Here is a 27,892-nt window from a genome sequence, read left to right as displayed (position 1 = left end):
AATTTGTGTTGCAATGATGTATTAAGGTCTCAATTACTCACCCTCAATGACACCTATTCTTTAGGTCTAGATGTTATAAACAAAGGGCACCTCAGAGATTTTGAATAACATGGAAATTTGTAACCTGATGCTTCCTCTAGAGATTTTCCCCCTGCAGATTTACTCTTAAAATCACATTTTTAATTTTGCAATATTATCGCGAATGCAATTAATGGCTCAGCCCGACATGAAGTGTCAGACTTTTGAAAGAAGAAAGCTTGAATCTACCTTTAACTGTCACCGTCCCGCTCCAGCTTGTCTCACTGGTGCCACTGGATGCCACACAGGTGTACGTCCCCGAATCTGTATCCTAGCAACAGGAGACAAAAATCATCTCTGAAAGATGACAAAGATAATTGCTAACATGCGATGTTTCTGAAGTAGTTTGTGTGCTCTTTCTCTTTCCCTCCATCAAATGTATTGTCGCAGCCGATCGGTTTGTTTTTCTGTTAGTTTGAGGTCGTGACTGTTGAAGCTCCGCTGACATTCTCAATGGCTGTTTTATATTCTGAATAGCGCGGTGCAATCTGTCAAATGTCTCAATTAAAGATATGCGGACCTTGTAGAGCAGATGGCATTCAGTTCATCTCGATGTTCTTGGATTCTGAAGCGAATAAAACTTGCACAATGTACAGCTGCTTCTCTTTAGTCGTTCTTGAGCTCTTGAGTGTTATTTAAAATCAAGGTTGAAAAACGGAAGGCTTCTTTTTAGCGTGAACTTGACCTGAACTGACCATGAATTTACAGGAATTTGAGAAGAGGAATTAATGAGTTTCTCTGAATGAAATTTTAATAGGAAAACAGTTTGAATGGGTCAGCACTAGAATGTTCCTAAAAGACAGTAATTATATCATTCATTTGAACTAATTATGGCTGTTTACTAGTGCTGTGCTGAAATGAGTTGATAAAATACAAAATTTACACAATCCTGTAAAATTAAGGTTAAACATTTTACATTTTGTTCATGGAAATGTGATGGAAAAATAAATTTGAAAAGGATGAGATGTGAATAAGTATGTAAGCATATAAGTAAGGATAAAAAGTAGCAAGTTGTTAGTATACAAGACTGAAAGAAGCATGTAAATATTCAACTATGAGCAAGAATTTAGCCAGCCATTTATTGAGCAAGAAAACACTACTGCGTTTTTGCTATAGATTTTTTTGGAACTATTTTCGCCATTTCGTCATCATATATTCCTCATTATGATGTATTTTTAACATCATGCTTATTTTTGTCAAGGCATCTCTCTTAATTATGCTAAATAAAATAAAACATCACATTTTCTTTAATATCTTGAATTTGAGCACATTCTGTATATTCTGATGACTTTTTGAAAAAAATCCAGTATTCATTGCTGCATGGGCAAAAAAATAAATAAATAAAAACACAAATAAATTTTGATTTAGAATCAAGGTACTAATTGCATTGTTAAACCTAATCACAATAAACATCTGTTCTACATTCAGACTGGCCTTTTACTCTGAGATTAAATGTCATTATAACAAGCGATCCACTCCAACTACACATATTACACTAACAAACTACAGTTCCCATCATGCCATTTCACACACACACCAGTTGCTGGTCACCACTGATGACTCATACAAAGCTAAATGGCATCATCAGTGATCATTATACCTGTAAACCACTCCGTTTTTTTGCGGGATTCGCCTGTATTTTACAGTTCTAACCTGCTATCATCCCATAAAGGTATTTTCCGGTATTTCTCCTGTATTTTCAGTGTTTCTATGAAGGGTGGCAAGAAACATTAAAGAGCCAAGCCTCCCTATACGCAATTCATACTGCCGAACCACCAGGGGCCGCCCTTTGCTCTTAAATGCGAGTCTGTTCTGTGCTTTCACTTTGTTCAGGAAAGAAAACTTAGAAATAAATGTAAAAACGGTGCGAATCCTCTTCCATTTCATTACAGGTGCCATCACCCGTCCTATGCAATCCTCAAAACAGTCATATAGAGGTGCATGACTGTCAGCTGACGCACTCTATAGTGATGAATAGATGCTGTTTCCCAAACGGATTCTGTACACGTGATTTGAAGTGGAGTGAAAGTCTGGCTTTTGGGTGTGTGTTCAAACAGACATATACAGATAACTAATAATAATAATATCTAAAGATGTTGATCTTGGTGTTTTTTTTAATTTTATCTTGAATAAGCATAAAAAGTTAAGAAAGCAGTCAGATTCTTACATTGTATTGTTAGATGTGGGCATTTTTAAAGTGACTCCTGTTATTTAATGTAATCAAACGAAAAAAAATCCATATTCCTTATTTTCACATCCCAATGTTGACAGGTATGGTGATCATCTAGACTACTTATACACAACACATACACCAGATCAAAGCTGAGTCTTTGTTTGCTGTCACTGTTTGTTGTATCAAGTATTTCTTGTACAGTATGTTTTGCCGGCCGTATTTTGAACACAAGCCTGGTCTTATTGTTGTATGCTGTTTCACTGCTTGTACTGACCTTACACCTGTTTGATGACTACGATTTGGATGACCTGTATGTTCCTGTTTTGCTCCTGTATTGACCATTGCCTGCCTGTATTACTAATCTTATAAAACTGCACTTGGATTATTACTTTTGTTGTCCTTGAATCGCTTGCACACATCATGGCAATTGAAAAATTCTACTGTAGATCATAAAAAATATAAAATAAGAATTGTTTTTCAGCAAAGTTGTTAGCTCTACTACTTAAAATATATATATTGATAAATAACAGTGTAAAATGTTTCTGGAACTTTCTGGAATAATATAATATAATATAATATAATATAATATAATATAATATAATATAATATAATATAATATAATATAATATAATATAATATAATATAATATAATATAATATAATATAATATAATATAATATAATTCCCAGTGTTGGGTTGCAGCTGGAAGGGCATCCGCTGCGTAAAACATATGCTGGATAAGTTGGCGGTTTATTCCGCTGTGGCGACCCTTGATTAATAAAGGGACTAAGCCTAAAAGAAAATAAATGAATGAATGAATAAAATAAAATAAAATCCACATTTTAAGAACTAAATATTGAATAGAGCACATTCATGATTCATACATGTAATGATATATGAGGCTGTGTATGATATATATATATATAGGCTGCTTTAATATTACAGAGTTCTACTTGTAGTTTCAGTCCTGCATCTTCATTTGGTAAGCTAATGCAGTGCATCTATTAAGTCAAACTCTATATCGCAACATGACAGATGTACCTGCTTTTTCAGATATATCGCTCTGAGAACTTTTAGTCTTGAGCCATTTTTCCACTGAACCTTCTTGATGAATGAACGCCAAAGTCAATTAAAACAAATCTTCCTCTTTGCTCCGATCTTGGAAGGAAACCACAGATTAGTGTCACTTCCACTTTATCAGTGCAATTTTGTACGAACAATTACATTCCACCTAAATGTACGGCGAGCAATCAAATCTGTTGCTTATTGATTTATGAACATTGCGCGGCTAAAAGTGTTTTGCATGCGTTGATGGAAGGCCTGTCTGGAATAAGAAACGCTCAAATGGACACCATTATTTCAGGTGCGCTTCTCTCTCTTCTCTCTCCATTTGAGATGTTTTCTCTGTTCGCTTTTCACGGCTCTAATCAAAGCAAACAATTCACATCTTTGTCCGAGGCGTCAGTCAAATACCTTCACTCCGCTGATGTGTAAAGTGCCGTTTTCCATTAGGCGTATGTGAATGTCATCGCTCGGGATGCTTCGCCCGTCCTTCTCCCACCTGACGCCGGGCATCGGACTGCCCATCACATGGCACTGCAGTTGGGCGCTGGAGCCTAAAGCGAGCGTCTGGTTGGCTGGACCTCGGCGGATAATTGGAGGGACTAGATCTGATGGGCCTGGAGGATAAACAGCAGAGTGTGTTTGTGTGAGGAGTGTGTTTGCATCTGTCCAGTTGTCTAACGCCGCCTCTGGCGTCAGAAGATCGGGCTGACTTATTACTCACTCGTATGGCTATGCAAGTGCAACTGGCAGTCAAATGTAATCACATTTTTTGAGAACGCAAGGGTATAAATATGGAGATATTGTTGAACTGTTGAGGTAAAGATCGCTGACTAGATGATTACACTACAAAAAGTCTTTTTTGGGGGGGGAAATGTCTGAAAATTATTTTTAAAACGGAAATGTTCACTCATAATTTACTCAAAAGTGGTTTCAAATTATTAAGAGTTTCCTAAAAACAAAAGAAGATTTTTTGTACAATGTTAGAAGCTGGGACTTCATTATTGGGAAAAAAATACTGCAGAAGTTTCCAGCATTCTTCAAAATATCTTCTTTTGCAAGTTTGGAGGTTGAGTAAATGATGAGGAAACAATTCATTTAATTTCTTAGGCAATTTTAATCCTAATATCTTTTAATTTTTAGATATTTGTACAGGAAACATGTCAATATTTTTGTCTAATGCACAATAAATAAATAGATTATTGGACTATGTTTCACACAAAAATGTCATTCCATCATTTATACTTTCATACTTAATTCTATGTGTTTCTTGTTTATGAAAATTTCCACTAATTTCTTTCCACATCAGTTTTTTTCAGTGTAGTCAATTATTAAAGTCCAGAACTTGTTTATTAAAAGAAACAAACATGTTTTTAGGGGAATTCAGAACTTGTTGTCTCTATTACTTTTAAATATTGATAAATAAATTTTGTAAAATGTTTCTATATTGTTACAGAATCCTCACATCGCAGGAATGTTGAGTTTATATATTAGGATTATTTGACCTGGGGTTCGTTCTTCATGTCTCGCTTAAATGATCTAAGAAGATTTGGCAGATCCTGGATCTTTAAATCTTGATAACTGATCTCTGGCCAATATGGTTTTTCAAACAAATTCACAAATCAGATGTCTGGATGTCTGATCTGAAATTGTTTTGTGTGTTGTGAACTGATCTATCGATCCTCGAAATCATGATCAGCAATGCAATGATTGGTTGAAGGCAGCGTAATGACATAATTATATAAAATTCTTAGTAAATGGTTTGCTAAATATGATGTGCAATAACTTTCCACATTTGTTGTGGGCTGCAGACTTTACACTTTCATGTGTCAAGAGTAATTAGCAATTCATTTAGTTTTACGTTTAGAGTGAATTTTCTTCATTATAGTAGCCTATTCAAGTTGTTTAATAAATGGCTTTTTGAAATAATTTTTGGAATTTTGCATCAAAAAAGATGTTTTATATTTTGATAAAGGTGTCTGCAACATTTGCGAAGCATCAAATCACCGGCATATTAGCTATCAAACCATGTGCATCACTGCATAAATTATTATTCCTTTCCTGAAGAGAATATTGGCCATGTCTATTATCTTTCACTAATTGTACTAAGGGTCTGTACCTTATAATAGTACGCGTTTGTATCTAAAAAAAATCCATAATAATAATTGTCCTCTCTGAACCCCTTGTGGAGAACCACCCATTACAGTCTTTGTACTTTTGTTTCGGACTGTAGATTCCAGATATAATCTACTGTAAGAAAAAAAAAATTATTATCATTCGGTACATACTTTCAGTATTACCTTTGCTTGAAATGACCCAATCTTATCCTGTTTAACTGAAATGAACCAGACCTATTGCCATGACAACAACTTTTGAATGAGTTTTGAAGAACTAAACAATTCTGGATCATGTCAATTCATCAATAACAAATTCCAGCTTATTGAGTAATTCAGGTATGATGAATGGCCCACTGGAGCCACAGTTTAGAACACATGATATTTGTAGAGTCACTCCAGAATTGAACCATAATGAAGGTTTATCATTTGCATGTTTTTAAAGCCTGTAACTGTGTTCAGGGCAAAGAAATTGCACAGTTTGTATCTATAATAAAGATTTATTTTAGTGAATTGTTTTTTAAATGACAACTACACTGTTTTTATAATTGATTATTAAGTTGTTAGACATTATTATGTAATGTTTTTTGTCTATATGACTTTTATATTTGCTCTATTGTATTAATCTATGCTTTTATTTTGTTTATGTGTGATTCACTCCTATACAGAATCCTCTCAATCAATCTAAATTAAGTAATTCTTTCCAAATAGAGCTATTCAAGCTACCTGGTAAAATTGTATTCATATCGCAAAAACACAAAATATTGCAATGTCATTTTTATCCATTATCATGCAGCCCTCACACATTAAAAGAGCCTATATGAGGATATATGCACATATATGAAACCTATATGCAGTATATATGCACATATATGATACTATATACGCGTACATATGCCACATATAGGCAAAATTGAGGTACATATATGTGCATATACAGGCCATATAGGTCTCTTGTATTGCTTCCTAATATCCACATATATGTAAATACAAGACATGTCTCCTTAATATCTCATATCTCACTTTGGCAACTGTCATACATGATGCCTTGATCATATTTTCTATTATCAAGGCAAAACTAAGAACTAACAAAAAAAAATGCAAAAACTGATTTACTGTACAAACACTTAAAATTGGTATCACATGTAATTGGCATGTTTTGCAATTTTACTATGGCAAATAAGTGAGAAATACCACACGGAAAGAACCTATGTAAACATATGTTTTAATAAAGGTTTTGATTTAGGTTGTAGTATGTGACATACAGTATAAAATTGGCAACCAATTTAATAAATTAATTTAATATATTGATTAAATATATTATCAACCTATATCACTGAATCATCTATATATACTGAATCATATTTGTTTATAAAGGGTCTTTCTGTGTGGACTAATTTGATTGGTATGATTTGTGTATTGAATATTAATAAAAAATAATATTCAATTAATTACAAATGCTATCTATTATCTACTCTTACTGAAAAAACAAGCCGATACATATATATATTTTTAATGTACAATAAATAAGCTGATTATTAGATTATGTTTTACACAAAAAGGCCATTCCATTTGTGTGTTTCTTTTTTATAAAAAAATTCCAGCAATTTCTTTCAACATTGGTTATTTCAGTGTAGCTGATTATTAAAGTCCTGAACTTGTTTACTAAAAAACGCACATACTTTTAGGAGAATGGAGTACGAGATACAGCAATTTTATTTTTTTAAGAGCGTTCAAGCGCACTTCACTTTTAGTGATCCTTCAGCAAGCACCATTAATTAAAATCCAGCTTCACCATTTAAGTAACGCACATCAAAATGAAGAGCTGTGTGTACTCACTGCAGGCAGTTTGCTAATACTAGGGGTTTTCTGCACAATTATCTCCAGAGACGCCATTTGCTGGGTGGGATAAACAGTAATCCCAGATACCCACCGGCTTCCACTTCCAGCAAAGCCTTGGCGATGATGCTCCCTGCCACACTGATGGCCTGGCAGATATAATAACCCGAGTCCTCCGAGTGAACATCCGAGATGGACAGCTCTCCGCTCATGGACACTGAATAACGGCCTGACTGGGAAGGAGGTTGGCCGGGGAAAAGCAGCATCTATGAAAGAGGACAGACTTTTGAGTTCACACCACGGGCAAAATACCCAGAGCCTGAAAGTCTGTTTTACAAGTTACAAATGGCCATGGAAAACAGGACTGTCCTTGTTCTTTTGCACTGAAAGAGCCTGATGAAGTAGAGCATGTAGGCGTACTCTAATGTTCACAATGCAGCACTTATCAATACTGAAAGGTGAAAACAGCCTGTTTAATTGAATTTTGTTTAAAGGTCAGGATGGATGAATATAGGTGAAATATAATGGCAAAGCTTTAAAAAAAAAAAACAGGAGTCCACATTATATCAGTACATTTCAGTTCAGTTTACTTTAATTCATGCTTAGTTGTACAGTTAAAGACAGCTCACCTTTGAACTTTTTGTTCTTTTTGAAATATTTCCCAAGCTATGTCTAATGGAGCAAGGAAAATTTCACAGTATTTCCTATAATATATGAGCAATATCACACTCATAGCAGTGCAATATGGCTGTATATCGGCTCTGGTGGGAGGCATGTGTTGGCTCAAGGCTGCAGGCCAATTGCCTTTAGTGTCCCACCAGTGATGCTATACAGCCATATCGCACTGCTATGAGTGTTTTATTGCATTTACACAACAATTGGACAGCATAATCATGTATATAAAAAAGAAAATCAAAAACGGAGAGTCTCAAAAACCCTTTTGTACGAGGAACTACTTTCTGCCGCCATTCATTCACATCTGCAGCTGACGGTCAGGAGTGCATTTCCCAAACAACGACAAACAACTCGCGGCTGTACCATCGTAGTGCGATGCATAGTTTGGAAAAAGTATGATGTAGTGACGAGTGTTTCCAAAAAACCTAGTTTCTCTGTTGCACTTGTTTTTCATATTAATTGAAATATATGTAAACAGCATGTTTTCTTAACAAATATTAATGAGAATATTCAACATTTAAAGTCACTGATCTAACATGTATTCTTAGCTCATATATAAATCTTTGAAATCGTTAATGGTTGTAGGCGTAATTTACAGTAAGCTATTTAATAAGAAATGAAAAATCCGACATTAATAATAATAATAATAGTAATAATAATTTTCACTAAAACTGAACTGTAAAAATACATTGAAAGCAAATTATACCTACAAGAGATGACTTTAATGTTTTTTTTAATCATTACAAATTTAAATATTAGAATGTTCTTAACGGATAGGGCATTGGGGGGATAACTGGGAACAGAACAAAACCAGAAACTATGTTTTTAACAACAGCTCGAGAGGTTTGCGAACGTTCGTTGGAACGATGGATTTGGGAAACGCCAGATTAACGAACTATGTTTGTAATGATGAAACTTGCGACCTTAGTTGGCTAATAATGGTTTTTGGAATTGCACCCCAGAACAGCAGAAACCATTCACCAACATCAATATAGAGCTAGTATTTGAATGTTGGTAGCTAGTATCTCTCTCTCGCTCTCTCTAATGGCACACATGTAGCAATCATTTAGATTCTGACAGTATTCCAGCAGAAATGAACATGATTAAAGCAATGATTACATGCTGTGAAAAAAAATTACAATCTAAAACTTTGTCAGTTTTGTGTCGATTCAGAGCTAGCCCCATATGAAGTCCACTCAGCCATCATGAGTAAAGTTAGTTGATAACAAATCATTTAGAATTCATTATTGTTAATTGCATCTAGATCTGAACACTCATTAAAGTTATTATGGGTCCCTGGACTACAAAACCAGTCTTTTGCTGCATAAGCAATAGTCAAAATTAAACAGTAAAAAATACAGGGTTCCCCTTGATTCCTTCATGTTGTCCCAACACAAATTGATTTTACCTAAAACAATTAAGTTGTTCCCCCAAAATCTTAAGAAGTATATTGTTTCAAGTAATGTCTGAGCGTACACTGAATACTGATCAAAATGATGGATTTTTCTATTAAGTATTATTATCATATTAAGTAAAGACAATATTCCATGAAGAGTTTTTGTAAATTCACTATTGTATACATACACACATCAGATACTAAATTTTGAGTAATTCAAACTTTTTTAAAAGTGATTTTCTCTGTTGTTTTAACCTTCAAATTCCATATTTTCAAATAGATGCATCCAAGTATGTCCTATCCTAACAAAGCATACAGTACATCAATAGAAAGCTTGTTTATTAGGAAAAAATTGATATTTATGACTGGTCTTGTGGTCCATATTTGAACACTAATGATTAATAAATATTGTTAAGAGTAATCTTTAAAATGATCAAAATTAATAGACATTTTTCATGATGTACTTATATTGTTATAATGCCTGAATTCAGTTTAAGTAGTATTTCATTTATTCATTTTCCTTCAGCTTATTTATCAGGGGTCACCACAGCAGAATGAACCAACAACTCTTCCAGCATATGTTTTATACAGCGGATGCTCTTCCAGATGCAACCCAGTACTGGGAAACACCTATTCCAATAGGTTATAACGCATGTCTTTGGGCTGTGGTGATGGTGAAAAACGAAGCAGCCAGAGGAAATCCACGCAAACAAGGGGAAAACATGCAAACTCCTTACAAAAAATGCCAACTGGCCCAGCCGGGGCTCGAACCAGCAACCTTCTAGCTGCCAACCCCTGAGCCACCGTGCCGCCCCTTAATGATCATTTAAGATAATTAATTTAATTTAATTTTTTTTTTTTTAGAATTTATAGAATTCATGGAGACAAAATGGCTGTAAAATCTGTATTTTAATAATTTAAATTAATAATCATTGATCTTCAATGTACAGTAAATGATTTTAACCACAATGCATTTACTGTACATATACAATGAGTGTTCGGGGTTGAGAGAAATATTTGTTGGTTTTTCTAATGCTCAAGAGTCAAAAAGACATTTATTTAATACAAAATAGAATAAAAGACAAATATTGTCAAATGCTATTGCAATTTAATTCAACTATTTTTAATTTATGATCAACATACTGTACTTCACCCGACAAATGTAAAATTTATTAAATTAAATTTATTATAAACTATATTTCAATATTTTTGAATTTTCAATTTTATTATAATTTTAAAAAAATATTTAAATATTTCAAAACATTTCAAAAATGTAAATGTAATAAACAACAAATACACACACAAAAAAGAAATGTTTGAGCATGCTTCCAAAATGTCTCTGAGCGGATTATTAATCTCCTCTACATCCAAAACTGTAAACAAATTAAACAATTTGAGCACTTGTTTATGTGTATTTTCACCCCAAAGTTTGGGGAAAACATCAGAAAAGTAGGCAATTAATACAAATTTATGCTATTTAATTTGTATAAAACCTTACAGTTTTCAAAAAAAGTCATGCCCCTAAACCCATCCCTCGTTGGAGGATGAGCAAATCATAAAATGCATGAATGAGATCGTACAAATTAATACGAATTAGCCTGTAAACCAAAAAATGACAAATTGCTGTGATTGGGTTGGTGTTTTTTCACGCAGCTGAATCTGCTGTCAAAAGCAGCTTGTCTCTTTGTAGTGCTTGAGTTGGCATGACAGGGGTACACACTGCACATGTACATGGAATGAAGGGGAATCCATCCACATCCCTTAAGAGGCTTAAACTAGTCAAGTAATGGACGAAGGTGAAAAGGCCAGCACATAATCTGAACACAGAGCTGCAAATGCCTGAAAAACATGCTCTAAAATGCAGACCACACCCCGAATGACTCCAAAACGATGAAGCCATCAGGGCTGAGTGGTCTCTCTGCACTGACCGAGCTCTATTTTTAGCAGGAAAACACACCATTACACACCGAACGAACGCTGTGCTTTTACTGGCCGGCGGGAGTTGCTCTGACACCTGATGTTCCTCTGTGTCAAATTTTCTCTTGCTACTCCTTCACGAGGCCCGGCGCTTTCCCGTAATGGCTCTGAAAACATTCGGCTCCACGTCTCCGGCAATTCAGCTCTCTGAATCATCTCTTCAATGCAATCAGCAATACGCCACTAATCAGCATCAACAAGGGTAAATATAATCACAGAGAGAGACTCTAGGCTTGTTTTCAAGCTAATGAGTCACTGATAAACATGCTTTGAGATGCAAATAAAACATCTTCATGTAAAGAGATCTGCCTTTGATCTCCAATCAGGCTCTTTAAGCCCACACATAATATAAGGAGAATATTGCATTACCGGCTGACAATGCTGAGCCATCTAAAAATCTGCATTACTAATTGTGTAGAATTTACGTGATTGCATACTGTAATACAAAATATAGACCATTTTAAGGGATGTAAACAAAACCAATGGTCCCAGCATATTTCCTGTTTTACATTTTTAACTTCTATAGTTCCGAGAATCCAAAAAGAGACACATAGTGATAAATAATGTTATGAAAGCTGTCTTAAGTTATGATTGAATTGACTCTTGTTACAGTTATAAAAGAGTTTGATAACAAGTATGAAATGTTTATGGGCCAAAGACATCACCACATTAAAATGGTCTATACATCCTGCTCACTAGGCTACGCTCACACTGCAGGTAAATGCCCATGTACAACTTAGATTTGTTTTTGTCATGACAGTGTGAACAACCCGAACCGCATGGAATCTGATCTTTTCAACTTTGATTTGTGCCACTTTCATATGTGATATTAAATCAGATACAGATCTGATGTTTTGCAGTCCGAAAACAGTGTAAAAGGTTATGTCGGAACTCATGTGACTGTGGTATTAAATCAAATACTTTCTGATCTGAGGCCTCATGTACAAGGACTTGCGTTGAATTAATACTAAAACATTGCATACGGACAAAGCTGTAAATCTGCGTCTGCAGTAAAAAAATCTGATGTATGAAACACTGCGTATGTGGAATTTCACACTTATTCTCTTTGTACATCCGAAATAATTTGAAACTTCCAGCTTCCAGCTGGGCTTGCAGCTAACTCTATCAAGCCTCTTCAGCTGCTCCAGAACGCAGCAGCACAAGTGGTCTTCAATGAACCTAAACGAGCACATGTCACTCCGCTGCTAGTCCGTTTGCACTGGCTGCCAGTTGCTGCTCGCATCAAATTCAAAGCTCTGATGTTTGCCTACAAAGCGACTTCTGGCCTTGCTCCTTCTTATCTGCTCTCGCTTCTGCAGATCTATGTGCCCTCCAGAAACTTGCGTTCTGTGAATGAACGTCGCCTCGTGGTTCTATCCCAAAGAGGGAAGAAATCACTTTCGCTCACGCTCACGCTCAATCTGCCCAGTTGGTGGAATGAACTCCCTAACTGCATCAGAACAGCAGAGTCACTTGCTATTTTCAAGAAACGACTAAAAACTCAACTATTTAGTCTCCACTTCACTTCCTAATCTGCAATTGCCTCTCTGGATATCAAACTAACTGTACCCAAAAAAAAAAAAGTACTAATACTTTCCTTCTTAGACTTTACAGACCTGAAACTTGCCTATAGCACTTATTCATTGTTGCTCTTATAGTTGTGTAAGTTGCTTCCTTGTCCTCATTTGTAAGTCGCTTTGGATAAAAGCGTCTGCTAAATGACTAAATGTAAATGTAAATGAAACTGAGGGCAACATCGACAAGTGCAAAACCCCTCCTTGCCTCCTTCCCCATATGAATATGGTAATGACTCCAATTTAGCAAACATAAATGAAAAAGCAATCGCAAAAGCAAGCAAGAAGAGAAACTTTGAACAGAATGTGAACTGGAGGTGCTCCTATCGGAAGTAGACTGGAGAAAAACTGTGCTGAACTAATACCCTTTGAGGAGAGAGTTGCCTCAGTTGTGGGTGACACTTTACTGTCTGGAGTAGTATCTGTGTCTGTGGGAGACACAGATGTATTAGAGGAATATTTTGTTAGAGCGGTATAGCAGCACCCCTCCGCTTTTATCAAGGTAGCACCGACAGTATTTAAGCTGCCCAATCGCCCGCTTTTCAACTGACCGAGTGAAAGAATGGACATCATTGTATCTGCGTTTTTGGTCAGTTTGTGGGTTGTTGAGGGGGGTTAACAGCTACATCCTGATATGCAGTTAAATAATTACGCTCAATAAAATAAAAAAACAAAAAAAATAAAAAAAACTTATCTGGAGTAATATCTTTAAATACATCACTCACCAAGAAGCCACACATCGCGCACCCTGCTACCTTGGAGCCTTTGGATTCGACCATTGACAAAGTCCTCTAATAAGGCCAACACTCTCATTGCCATAGACTAAGGTTTGTATGCAAATGCTTTTATATGTTCTAAATCACATAATTGGTAAAACAAAATGAATATATATATATATATATATATATATATATATATATATATATATATATATATATATATATATATATATATATATATATGTGTGTGTGTGTGTGTGTGTGTGTGTGTGTGTGTGTGTGTGTGTGTGTGTGTGTGTGTGTGTGTAACGGAGTTAAAATAATGGGTTAATTCATGGTTTAATTGGGAGCACTCACCATTGGTTTTTACCTGCAATCGCGTCCATCACAATAGGGGGCGGTGCTACGTTATTTACCAGCAGTCCAAAGAAGTCTCTCTGCTGGTAAGCTGCTTTGGTGATCGCTCGTCTTATAAATTATTAATTAATAGGCATTTATGGACTTTGAATTTTTGTTTATTTCACTTTAAGATATTAATATCACCAGAGCTGCAAACCAACTAAACCTTTGGTGCTGTGTTTGTCTCAGGTATGTTTATTTATTTTTTTGTGATGTTCTCTGTTAGCAGTAGCACACATGCTACATATTGCACGTGCTAGAGTTATGTGTTTTGCTGTTTATGAGTCGTATTTATCCTGTTCTGTCGTTCCTTTTCTAAAAAAAAAAAAAATATTTATTGGTCACTTGAGCTTACTGTTTATTTTCACTAAAGTTTACTGTATTGAAATGATGAAATGATTCAGATGAGAGATGAAAAGAGGCAGTTGTGTCAATCAACCCTTTTTATCAATTATAAATTAATAGCAATGTTTTTCACATGTGTTGGTGAGATACTTTGTAGTGTGCAATTTAACATAATTGTCTCTAGGAGTAGCCAATGGAAATAAAACAAACACACACAAGAAATGCACGTACGCCAGACATGAAGTTGGCGCGGACCAATGCAGATTCTCATGTTAATTTTATCATTAGTAAATCCAAATATAAGTATGATATCTGGGGTACGAAAAGTTTTTGTGCGTATAGGCAGCGTTGATACATGAGGCCCCTGATGTTTCGCAATCCGACCACAGTGTGAAAGCATATGTTGGAATTCATGTGACTGTGGTATTAAATCAGGTACATTCAGCTCTGATGTTTTGCAATCCAACCACAGTGTGAAAGGTTATGTAGGAATTGATGTGACTTTTACATTATTTTTGATCGACACATGTCATTATTTCAAGAGTTCACAGTTGTTTGACAGCATGCCTGCCTTTTGCAAGGCAAGAGGGGAGTTTGAGCTCAGGTAGATCTCGAGAACTCCTCTGCTATAGTAACTAATGAACAGATAGTGATTGCTCTTAAGAGATAACTACTTACTAGGAGCATGTCTATGATGTCGATCTGGATTAGTCAATTACCTTAAGTTGCATGTTTTTTGATGGTGGGAGGAAACTGGAGAACCCGGGGGAAACCCACATAAGCATAGGGAGAACATGTAAACTCCACAAAGAAATGTCGGCTGGCTTAGTAAGGACTAGAACCAGTGACGCTCTTGCTGTGAGGCAACAGTGTTAACCACTGGGCCACCGTGCCACCCATCTAGGAAAGGGGGAGAAGTAGGGGTGGAAGGGGGGACTCTTCAAAACGAAGATGACTGTCATATGGAACTTAGGGTATTTAGTGGCTTAGGAACCGTCTGATTGTTGAATCAGAAATTAAATATTGCGGGGCCGGCTGCAAGCAATCCTATAGCACGTGATGTAGTGACACTAATGATCATTTTGTCACTTGAGGTGTTGTTGGGTTGTTTCTGACACGTGAGATCGCAACAAACGAATCATCTTCCAAATACTGCTTATCAGGATTATTTTTTAACAGACAGTTCTTATGGCTCAATTTCCACTCACAGTCTGGTACATAAATGCTCATAAAATCACATTGAATGCCTCCAAAAAGTTCATTCCAAACAGGTCAAAAAATGTGATTCCCTCTAATTACACACCTGCTGTTCTAAATCTTTGCCTACCCATATACTCCTCAAAACCCACACTCCACCAAGTGGTCAAAAACAGCATTACAACAAACATAATTGCTCTCTTGATCTTCTCGAAATTAGTTTATAAATAAACTTCACTCTGTATTGCTCATGCTGCAAACATGAAATAGCTATATTTCACTTAAATAATTAATATATTAACAAAACCAAATGAAACAGGTTAATGCTCTTTAATAAACCTTTTTTTTGTTAAGGACAAAATCCTTCAATATGGTGGTAGGCAACCTTTCAGTTTCACTTCGAGTTTTGACTGGATACAGTCTATGTTGTTTATAACAAATGATTTAACAATAGGCTAGGTTTTCAAACTCTGCAAACAATATAAATTTCAACACCAATGAACCAGGTGTGAGCCCTGCCTTCACAGTTGAATCTGCGACTGCTCATTAACCCTTGATGAGTTCACTACACCCATGTTCAGACGTATTTCATAAATGACAAATCACTAGTGTGTTCAATCAAAAAACAAGCATATTTTAGGTTTCAATCACTGAAATGCACATTAGAACTAGCAAAACAATCATTTCCAGTTCATAAAAACCCAATGGTTGTCTGTGAAATAATTATATTAAACATAATCTGACAGTGGGCTTTAATTCACTTCATACAGTACACATATTATGTGCATATTGAGACATTTTGTGCTGTGCGTAGTTGTACTTTTGTGTATCCGGGTCAGGACCATGATCTGATATTGGCCACATTTATAACAACAATGTGAACAGCTATGCAAATAAATCAGATCTGAGAAAAAAATTGATTTGAGAATTAAGCCTCGCAGTGTGAACGTAGCCTAAGGCTGCATTTATTTGACCTGAATATAGAAAAAAACTGTCCTAAATTCATTCATTCATTCATTCATTCATTCATTCATTCATTCATTCATTCATTCATTCATTCATTCATTCATTCATTCATTCATTCATTTTTCTTCAGCTTAGTCCCTCTATTCATCAGGGGTTGCCAAAGCAGACTGAACTTATCCAGCATATGTTTTACACAGCGAATGCCCTCCTAGCTGCAACCCAATACAGGGAAACATCCAAAAAACTTATACTTTTCTAGAGTCCACACTTATTACTTCAATATTTGTGACCCTGGATCAGTTTTAAAGAGCATGAGCATATTTTTGGGAATAACCAAAAATACATTGTATGGGTTAAAAATAATGATTTTTCTTTTAGGCAAAACAAATTAATTGAATATTAAGTAAAAATACTTTGTAAATTTCCCACTGTAAATTCAATACAACAAAACTCAGTTACGGTTTGCATGATGTTCAATAAATAATAATGCTTAATACATATGCATTAGTAACATTTATAAAACATAATACTGAAATACGTCATTTAGACAAATTCATAAGCACTTTTGTCAGGAGATTTTGTAGATCTAGATTTTTTTTAAGTCTTTGAATATAAAGTTAAAATAACAGTGTTAATTATGATAATTTTTTGCAATATTATCATTGTCTTTCCTGTTACTTATGGTCAATTTAATGAAACCTTGCTGAATAAAAAGTAAAAAAAAAAAAGAGAGAATAATTCTGAGTGAACGTGCATAAACACTGATCTAAAATTTATGGTCAATATCTCCATCTCAAATTTGAGCAAAAAAGAATGGTGTGGTGTCTGTAATGTATTGTTACAGGTATCAGAGGAGAATGCATAAGTTGGACACTCACCTGACTGCCTTCTTTCTGCCAAAAAACAGCAGGAAGCGGGTTTCCCTGGGTGCCACATTGGAAAGTCACTGTTCGTCCTTGGACAGCAACTTGATCCAGGGGTCGTACATCAATCTGTGGGGGCACTGAAACCGCAGAGAGAAGAACTGCTTAGAGAGTAAAATGATTCATTGCTTTGTTAGCTTCTCCAAACACAGATCAGGTCACAGATCAAAAAACTGACTGCAGAAGAGTTGTAATGTTGCAAGAACATTTTGGAAACAAATTATATAGATATCAGGTTGTATCATTTAATGTGCATTTGGACTATTTAGAGCCACTATACAAAAAAACTGTCACAAAAAACAAATTACAAGCACATATTTATTTGTGTTTTCTGCACTGTAACATAAGGATTTTCACCAACAGATTTGTGAAATCCTCAACAAATACAAATAACGGGAGACACATTGGAGGAAAAATAATGTACTGTAAAAAGACAAGATCTAAGAGAGGCAGCCATCCACAGCTGAAGCCGCCGAGATATTTGGCTTATCAATATCACAATGTCTTTTTTCACACTTCCTCCTGGATCTCAAGCTCCAAACAGATTACATTACTTGTTTGTAAGGAATTCAAATGTTTATGTATACTGTATTTTGTCAAATAAATGCAGACTTGTTTCAGAGAAGAAGCAAGATAAATCTTACCGACGCCAAATTTTCAATTAAATAATTAATTTTAAACATTAAAAATTTATTGTTCCTTATAGACAATGATGGTTCAATTAAGTAGCTATAACATTCTATATATATCTTACATTCTATAAAGTGTTTAATCTGTGGCATTATTGATTATTAAAAAAAAAAGAAAATTAAGAAAATTGTGGCATTAAACTCAGCAAACATTTAATGTGTCCTAGCTACACATGACATGACACTGCAACGTGATAAAAGGTGTATTTTCCATGTTAAAGGTTGTTTTTGTTGTAACCACCCTCAACATCGATATGCGATTTTTCTATTTAAGAAAGGGTTTCTATTTCTGCGATGTCACTGCAGAACAACAGCATATACTACTATGACATTAATCACCTCAGGTGATAATTATGTGCTTTATTCAGCATAAATGTTGGCAGAATGAGTTTTGAATACCTGTTTTATGAGACATTTATTGCTATACTGAAATTGGCAGCATACGTTTTACCTCAGATTTAGAAACTAAAATAGCTAACAAACATATAAACATAAACGTTAGACTGTAACTCAACAAGCTGGCAGCTAACTCTGCAACTCACTTACATGATCACTTACTAAAGCTAAGCAGGGTTGCGCCGGGTCAGTACCTTGATGGGAAACCACATGGGAAAGCTAGGTTGCTGCTGGAAGTAGTGTTAGTGAGACCAGCAGAGGGAGCTCAACCTGTGGTCTGTGTGGGTCCTAATGCCCAGTATATTGATGGTGACTATATACTGCTCAGTGAGCGCCATCTTTTGGATAAGAAATGAAACAGAGGTCCCGACTCTCTGTGGTTGTTAAAAATCACAGGATGTTCTTCGAAAAAGAGTAGGGGTTTAACTCCGGCATCCTGGCCAAATTTACCCACTGGCCTCTTAACCATCCCTATATCATAATTTGCTTCATTGTCTCCTCTCTATCAATCAGCTGGTGTGCAGCCTGGTGCAATATGGCTGCCATCGCTTTATCCAGGTGGATGTTGCACACTAGTGGTGGATGAGGAGACCCCCCCCCCTCCTCAAAAATGTTTAAAGAACTTTGAGTGTCTAGAAAAGCGCTATATAAAATGTAAGGAATTGTATTATTATTATTATCAATAACAACTTCAGCCACTCACCATGCACTTTTAATAATGTTAATGAGGCCTAAAATTTATTAATTAGATTTTAAACTTGTCTATTTTGTTATGTTTGCAGTGCATTATTCTGCACTGAATTGTTGCTGTTAAGTCATGTCATGACCTTTTTTGTCACTGGAATCTAGTTGCATCGTGTGATGTTAGGAGATGGAGACTGCATTGACTATTTCAATTGTTTCCAATTCAAAAGGACACTGAGGTTTGGTATACTTTACTGGCCCACCTGTTTGCGGTTTCTTTTTTTTTTGTGATACAAATCCTTCCAATCTATCCTCTTTCTAGCAAAAGCAACTGAGCTACTAAAGAGCCATCATTCATAATGTGTCTTTCCATTGGGAATGAATTGTTAACCCTCATCAAACACCATCTAGGATCGCCCACTCAATACAAAAAAATGAAGCGATTTCTCCAGTATTTTAAATCATTTATCATTTAAGTGCTGTCCGCTGAGGCTCTTCAGCTCTGTGATTTGCACATTAGCGTGAAGGCCGTCGGATTAAAACATATAGAGCCTCCACTCAGCCCAGATTAAAGCAAGTAATTAGTTGTGACTGCAAAGCTGATTCCGACGCTGGAGTTCTCGGCTCATGCTGGGACATCAGAGGATTGGCGGTATCAAAAAACATCTGTTTCCAGCACGGAATGTTTGGTTTGTAATTTCGAAAGCAAACAAAAAAGCACTGGTGCCATATATGAGCAGCCATTTCTCTCCTGTTTTCGGAGTCCGGCACTGGGCTCAAGGCTGTGTGTCTTTGTTTAGATAAGCAGACCGCTACCCTGCTGTTCACAAACTTCACAGTAGGTTTGTACACTAGACTCAAGTGAGAGAAGGCGTATGAAAGCGTGAAAGGCAGACAGGGAGAAAGCGCGAGATCTGACTCATCCGTGTTGTTTCTCCATTTTCACTTCTTTTTTTCTGACGGGGCTACAAGCTCCCACACAAATAACAGCTCATGACGAGAAGACGACAAACATCACTTAAAGCGGAGGAGAATAATAGAGAGAAGTGGCTCGGGGCTGACGGAGATACTCCTCACTTCTGCAGGTGACAACTCCCATGTGACAGCATAACTTGTGTGTATGTATGGCAGCTTTAGGGACTGAAATAATGAGTGAAAGAAACAAATCAGTACAGAATAAAATTCTGGAGCCCTGATAGAAACAGAAGATAGATTTTTTTATTTTTTTTTTTTACAAATTTTAATACATTTTATTTGTCTTTTCACACATATAATAATGTGGTGTTGATTATTTACCCTCATAATGATTTAAAAAATGTATTACATTTTTCCAAACATCATCAATGAATGGTGACTTGAATAAAGAAGCCATAAAACTGTGGGTCAATGGTCCTAAATTCAATACCTGGAGGGCCACAGCACTGCACAGTTTAGCTACGACCACCTCTAACTCACACCTGCTTAATCGTCTCTAGTAGTCTTGAACGCCTTGATTAGTTGGATCAGCTGTGTTTGATTCACACAGGGCGTCATTGCTTCCCATTCACTTTAAAAAGGTGCTGAACTGCATTGTGGATCTGTCTGCGCCGCTTCAGTGGCATCCACTTTTCAATAGCCAAACGTACGCGTCAGCCAATCAGATCACTAATTTTATTGGCTGGCACTGTTATGACAATCGCGTCAGCCCCAACTTCAGACATGCCCTCTGTCAAGCGTTGACGCTGAAGCCCCGTCTAAATCAGGCATTACATTTGGAGCAAAACTGTGCAGAGCTGTGGCCCTCCAGCTATTGAGTTTGAGATCTATGTTATAGGTGTATTATTTAATAATAATAATAATATTAATAATAATAATAAATTATAATAATAAATACAAAATAATTAAATAAAATAAAAAATTACAATTTAATTGCATGTTAACATTGTTAAGTTGTCGACATTAAGAGCATTTATGAAGTGTGCTTCACACAGGTGAGTGGGATTGACAAATCACTTGTAGAAACACTATCTCCATCTCTTTCTCTCTAAAACAAAACACCACTCTATTACTCTACCACTAAATTCTCTGAGCAACAAACAAGCTCCTTTGTATAAGAAGCACTTCTGGAGTGTATTACCTCTTTTTGTTTAATCACTGAATGCCTCCTCAATTGTGAGTTGTTTTGGACAAAAGCATCTGCTAAATGATTAAATGTAAATGTAATATTATTAATATTCTTAAGAGTCTTAATGGGAAAAAAATGGCAAACAGAGGAAATAAATCAAACAGGTTTGTAATCTCAAGAGTCTTGAAAGTAATCGCAACATTTCTTTCCTCTGTGGAGCACAAAATCAGAAGCTTTTTGTGTTCAAACTAAAGCCAATGCATCTAATGACTGATTTTCACTTGGACTGTACTGACTTGAACCACATTAATGTAAATAAATGAGAACAGAATGTTTACATCCGCATTAAATATCCCTCTAAAACATACAGAATTAAAAACGCACCATTTCCTGTTTTTAATAGAGGCCGTGTCTGACATGATCCAGTGAACGACGATGTGTTTGACTCACAGCTCATCCTCTGGGCTTGGTAAAAGCTCTCGTGCACATGGCCGCTCATCGTGCGCGCTTCGTCTGACAAGTGTAAAAACAGCAGATGTGTGTGGTCAGTCGTAATCTTTAAAGTGTTAAGTCACTGATGCCATGGCTTTGCTCTCTGGTATGCTGGAAGAGTGTTATTCTAGAAAGCAGAAAACATCTGCTGAGAGGATCAGAAAACACCACTTTCCCCTGACTAACACATGCCTTGTCAATCTCCATATGAGCCCAGGTGAATGTTAACACACTGAATACAGAACTAATCTCACTCGAACTTCCTGGAAACATGACAGTGTATTTATAGTTGAAGTCAGAATTATTAGCCCCTGCATATTTTTCCCCAATTTCTTTTCATCGGAAAGAGAATGTTTTTAACACATTTCTAAACATAGTAGTTTACGTTTGTAACTAATCTCTAATAACTGATTTATTTTATATTTGCCATGATGACAGTTCATAATATTTTACTAGATATTTTTATTTTTTTTAAGATACTAGTATTCAGGCTTAACTAGGCTAACTTGTGTAATTAGGCAAGTCATAGTATATTGATGGTTTGTTCTGTAAAAAAAAAAAAAAATGCTTAAGGGGGCTAATAATATTGACCATCAAATGTTTTTTTTTTTTATTATCATTAAAAACAAATATGTTAAACATCATTTGGGAGCTATTTAAAAAAAGTAAAAACAATGGGTGGGTAATAATGTTGGCTTCAGCTGTACATATTGGAGATTCTATAATTATAAATACATTTTGCTTTTTAAAATTTAAGCAAAGACTATAAGAAATTATTTATAGTATCTTATTGACAACAATTGTTATTGTTTTTATTAAACAGTGCTTTCTAAACCCCAGTTTATTGCTTTTATTTACTGTAGTTTCAATACATTCAAAAAATAAATAAATACACAGTATATACATACAGTACTGGTAAAAAGTTAGGGGTCAGATTTTTTTCAGTTTTTTTTTAAAGAAAATATTTTTATTCATCAAGGCGCCATTTATTGTAAAAAATTAATTGTTAAATACTTATTGTATGTAGTTTCAAATGAAATTATTACTCAAGTCATTATTGATTTTATTACTATAAACATTATTAATAACAATAAAAATAGTAACAACAACAACAACAACAATGACAACAACAACGTAAAATAATAATAGTATTAATAATTATTAATATTATTATTACTATTTGAGAGATAACTGAAAGATCATGTGACTCTGAAGACTGGAGTAATAAAGCTGAAAATTCATCATTAAGATCACTGGAATAAATTACTAAAATTATAAACTACTTTTATTTTATAGTGCAAAAAAAATTCTCAACTTTACAATTTGTTCTGTATTTTTGATGAAATAAATGCAGCCTTGGTGAACAGGATAAGCTTATTTTAAAACATTTAAAAATCATACTGACCCATTCATTTTCTTTTCATCTAGTCCCTTTATTAATCTGGGGTCGCCACAGTGGAATGAACCGCCTACTTATCTAGCAAATGTTTTACACAGCGGATGCCCTTCCAGCCGCAACCTATCTCTGGGAAACAACCATACACTCTCATCCACACTCATACACTATGGGCAATTTTACCTTACCAAATCCACCTGTACTGCATGTGTTTGGACTTGTGGGGGAAACTGAAGCACCCAGAGGAAACCCACGCGAACGCGGGGAGAACATGCAAACTCCAAGGAGAAATGCCAACTGACCTAGCCAGGGCTCGAACCAGCGACCTTCTTGCTGTGAGGCGACAGCATTATATTCGCCACCGCGTCGCTCCAACATTATTTTAAAACAATCTAATTTAGGAGAGTTATAAAAAAATGAATCTGCTAAAAATGATTAGTTACTTTAATGGGGTGGTCCACTACGATATCATATTTTAAACTTTGGTTGATGTGTAATGTAGCTGTGTGAACATAAACAACATCTCTGAATGTAAGACGCTCAAAGTTCAATGCAAGGAGAGACATCGGCCCTTACAGAGTAAGTTTAGCAAAGCCTACATCGAAACAAGTTTGGGGACTAAAAGACATCCGCACTAGTGAGATCACAAATGCTTCAAGTTACGTGGATTTACCATGCACATACACCTTGCGCAGCGAAGGGGCGTGGCCAAAGGCACTGTAATGCTGTAATTAAGTTGAAATGTTAATTAAACTAAAATGTCGCCCAAACGCTGCTATTTCCTCAGTTCTGTTTCGATATTTGGGCTTCCAAAGGACACGACACAAGGAGAGAAGTGCTTACAGTTTAATGTTGTATCTACGGTATTGGGGAAACACTCGTCACTACATCGTTAATTTCCCAAGCGATGCATCATACTTGTTAAACCACTAGTTTTGCCGTTGTTTGGGAAGTGCACCCCAGAGTAGCATGTCCAATTTCGGTTGAAACACTTAATCTTTTATCAATACTGATATATGAGACATGTTTCATTTGCACTATGGCTAAAATAAATGTAAGTCTTTATTGAAATCTCTCTTTATCAGTTAATATACATTCTTTTAATATTACACTATCAGGCCCTTAGCCAGCTTATTGAAAGGGGTGGTTATTTTTTTTTTTGAAAACTGAACCTTTGTGTAGTTATTTGCCTCATTTTTTATTTAAGTTAACTCGCTGACTGACTGTTGGCATCGTACATCGAGTGGTCTTGCCACGAAAAGAGAGATGACCCAGCACACCATACATAATATAAAACCACAGAATTTCTCCGGTAATAACAGGTAATCAGGTAAAAATATCGGACATATATGTAAGATATAACAATCCGCATCAGTTTAAAGAAAGAAAAATAATAATTACAATGAGAAACAGCCACCCATGACATGAGTCCTTCGCCTTCAGTATTGGCCACTACTGAGAATGAAGCTCAGCTGCACCTAAATGTAATGTTTTTTTCCTGAGTCAGAGAATTTCCCTGTGGCGAACCGCGGTTAGTCATGGCATTCTGTTCTTGAGCATTTCTAAAGGCCCCATCTGTATGAAAAATGAACATGATTTTCTACAAATGAAGCATGGACACACATTGCTTTTTTATAAACACAACCAAGCCTTAAAAATACACTCTGGACCATCCCTTTTAAAAAAGAGTGTAAACCCATTTATTTTACTTTAAAAAGTCAGTAAACACATTGACTTAACTTTTATAACTTTGCAGATAGTTTGTTTACTTAATAAGTAAAGAGAACAAGTTTACACTCTTTCTTAAATAAAGTCAACTACTCACTTTTATGAATAGAAAACTGAAATATTCATTCATTTATTCAATAATTTTCTTTTTGGCTTAGTCCCTTTATTAATCAGGGGCCGCCACAGCAAAATGAACTGCCAACTTATCAAGCTTATGTATTACGCAGCAGATGCCCTACCGAGAAACACCAATACACACTCATACATACACATTTTTAGCATACCCAGTTCACCTATAGCAGATGTCTTTGGACTGTGGGGGAAACTGGAGCACCAGGACGAAACCCACGTAAACAAGCGGAGAACATGCAAAATCCACATAGAAATGCCAACTCACCCAGCTGAGGCTCGAACCAGTGACCTTCTTGCTGTGAGGCGATCGTGCTACCCACTGCGCCACCATGACAATAATAGTTTATAATTTTAGAACACAATAACAGTTTATAATGACAACAATAAATGTTTTTCAGCTATATATTAGACACTTTTTTTTGCAGAAAAATATCATATTGTATTATATTGTTATATAAAATAATATAAATATATTAATATAACAATATTATATTGTTATGAGCTGTAACATCATGTGATCCAAGACAATAAGTAACATCATGTGATCCATAACAATAAGCAACAAATGTTTAAAATTTGAAAAATATTCCTATTTGAAAATAGCTGAATAAAACCAATGATTTTGGGCACCTGCAATTGTAGAATCATCCATATGGGACCGAAAATCTGCAGCACAAGAGGGTCTAAACTGAAAAATAACTAAGTGCAAATATAAGGAAACTGGCTGAAATGAGTGTCTCACCAGTGAATGGAATTATGCATAATGCTGCAGCACAGAACATTCATAAATTTAAGAATTGGAGCCAGAATCTTTCTCACCAAAAGAAAAAAGTGAGGTGTGAAATCCTGATTTTTGTGACAGGTGGAGTTCCACTGAGAGACTGAGACTGGCTCATGTCGGGAGTGATGCTGTGAGTGACAAAAAAAAAAAAAAAAAAAAAAAAAAACTCACTGGGATTTTGTTCCTCATGTTTTAGTTATTGGTGGATCAATGTGAAGAATATGCAAGTGTTTGTCACAAATATGCTAGAAAAAAACTGCTATTTAATTTCTATGTATCATTTTCTCAGTTTTATCAGGAGTGACAGGTGGGATGGGTGATTTTCATCTATTAACTGATTTTCTATTGCCAAATTCCTAGACAGTCTATGAAAGCCTGTCGACTGAACATGTGAAGGACTCCTTTTTGCCAGAGAAATGAAATGGATGTGATGTTTTACACACTCCCAAGTGGCTCGTCTTTGTTCTGACACATCAAACAAATGCTTAAAATGTTATATTAATCAATTATATGATCTTCAGGATAATGCAGAAAGTGCTATTCTGTACTGTAATGTTAATGTGTTGGAGGGTCGTGCAAAAATAAGAGAGTAATTCAAACTAGTCATACAATGTCAGATTTACAGTTGAAGTCAGAATTATTAGCCCATCTAAATTATTATCCCCCTGTTTTTTTTATGATAGTAAATAATATGTGACTAAATATTTTTGAAGACACTTCTATACAGCTTAAAGTGACATAACTAGGTTAATTAGGTTAACTAGGCAGGTTGGGGTAATTAGGCAAGTTATAATGATGGTTTGATGGTTTGTTCTGTAGAATATTGAAAAAATATATATCTTAAAGGGGCTAATAATTTTGACCTTAAAATGTTTTTTAAAAAAGTAAAAGCTGCTTTTTATCTTGCCAAAATAAAATGAACACGACTTTCTTCTGAATAAAAAATACTTTCAGACATACTGTAAAAATTTCGTTGTTCTGGAAAACATCATTTGTGAAAAAGAAAACCAAAAGGGGGCTAATAATTCTGATTTCAACTGTATAAATGATCTGGTCAGACTAGTCTGCAGCACTGACTCACTGATTCAAATGATCTAGTTAGATCCAGTCAATGACTTGCTGACTCAAATGATTTGATCACAGTGAGACTTCAGTTAAGAATTCGCTGAGTCAAATAATACAGTTAGAGTGAGTCTATAGTTAGCAGACATTGCTTGCTGATTCAAATCAGAGCAGAGCAAACTGCCAGACAATGACTCAATATTTTAAATGATCCGGTCAGAGCAAATTGCCAGTTAATGACTAACAGATTCAAGTGATCCAGTCAGAGCGACTCACCAGTTAATGACACACTGATTCAAATGATCCAGTCCAAGTGAATCACCAGTTAATGACTTATTTATTGAAATGATCCAGTCAGATCGAGTCACCAGTTAATGACTTACTGATTCAAATGATCTAGTCAGAGTGAGTCACTAGTCAATGACTTACTAATACAAATAATCTGGTCAGAGTGAGTCACAAGTTAACGACTCACAGATTCAAATGATCCAGTCAGACCGAGTCACCAGTTAATAGATGCATTCGACATGAAGTACGGCTGCAGCCAATGATTAGCCAAGCGCAGGCGGTGGCAGAGTTGAAAACAGTGCCGTCAAGCCTGACAGCCGGACACTTCGGGGTTCAAAGTTGTGGGAGTCATGATGACTGATCACATGCCGTCATCAAAATTTTAAATTTTTTTTTACTTATAACAACAAAAGATTTACAGTACAAATAAAACAGAATACAGTCTCTGCAAACTATAGTTCATTTTTAAACAATAAGGGAGTTATCAATTAACTATATAACAAACACATGAGAGAAATAAGGGTAAACGAGAGGGTAATTTAAACTAAAATTAATAAGTTCACGTTTTAGAAGTTTAAACATCCTTCTTAAGGCTAATACCTCTTGTTTGAACATGCTAAAATGGGTTTTACAGTTATTTACATTTATAGATATAAACATTCCAATTTATATTAGTCTAAAACCCAAAACAAGGTGTTTTTACT

General features: G+C 35.5%; 1 protein-coding gene across 3 annotated transcripts in view; it reads right to left on the bottom strand.

Annotated features, from left to right (window-relative positions):
- zgc:77784 overlaps positions 1-27,892 on the bottom strand; it is a 156,429-nt gene that overhangs the window by 39,899 nt on the left and 88,638 nt on the right. For all 3 annotated transcript variants that reach the window (XM_073922898.1, XM_073922897.1, NM_001431128.1), the window contains 4 exon segments: positions 17,392-17,516; positions 7,360-7,531; positions 3,724-3,929; positions 268-349 (listed from right to left, as the gene is read on the bottom strand). In XM_073922898.1, coding sequence (XP_073778999.1) covers positions 268-349; positions 3,724-3,929; positions 7,360-7,531; positions 17,392-17,516 — 585 coding nt within the window.

This window comes from Danio rerio, chromosome 15, assembly GCF_049306965.1.
Source record: "Danio rerio strain Tuebingen ecotype United States chromosome 15, GRCz12tu, whole genome shotgun sequence".
NCBI lineage: Eukaryota > Metazoa > Chordata > Actinopteri > Cypriniformes > Danionidae > Danio > Danio rerio.
This window is presented reverse-complemented; position numbering and strand designations above follow the sequence as displayed.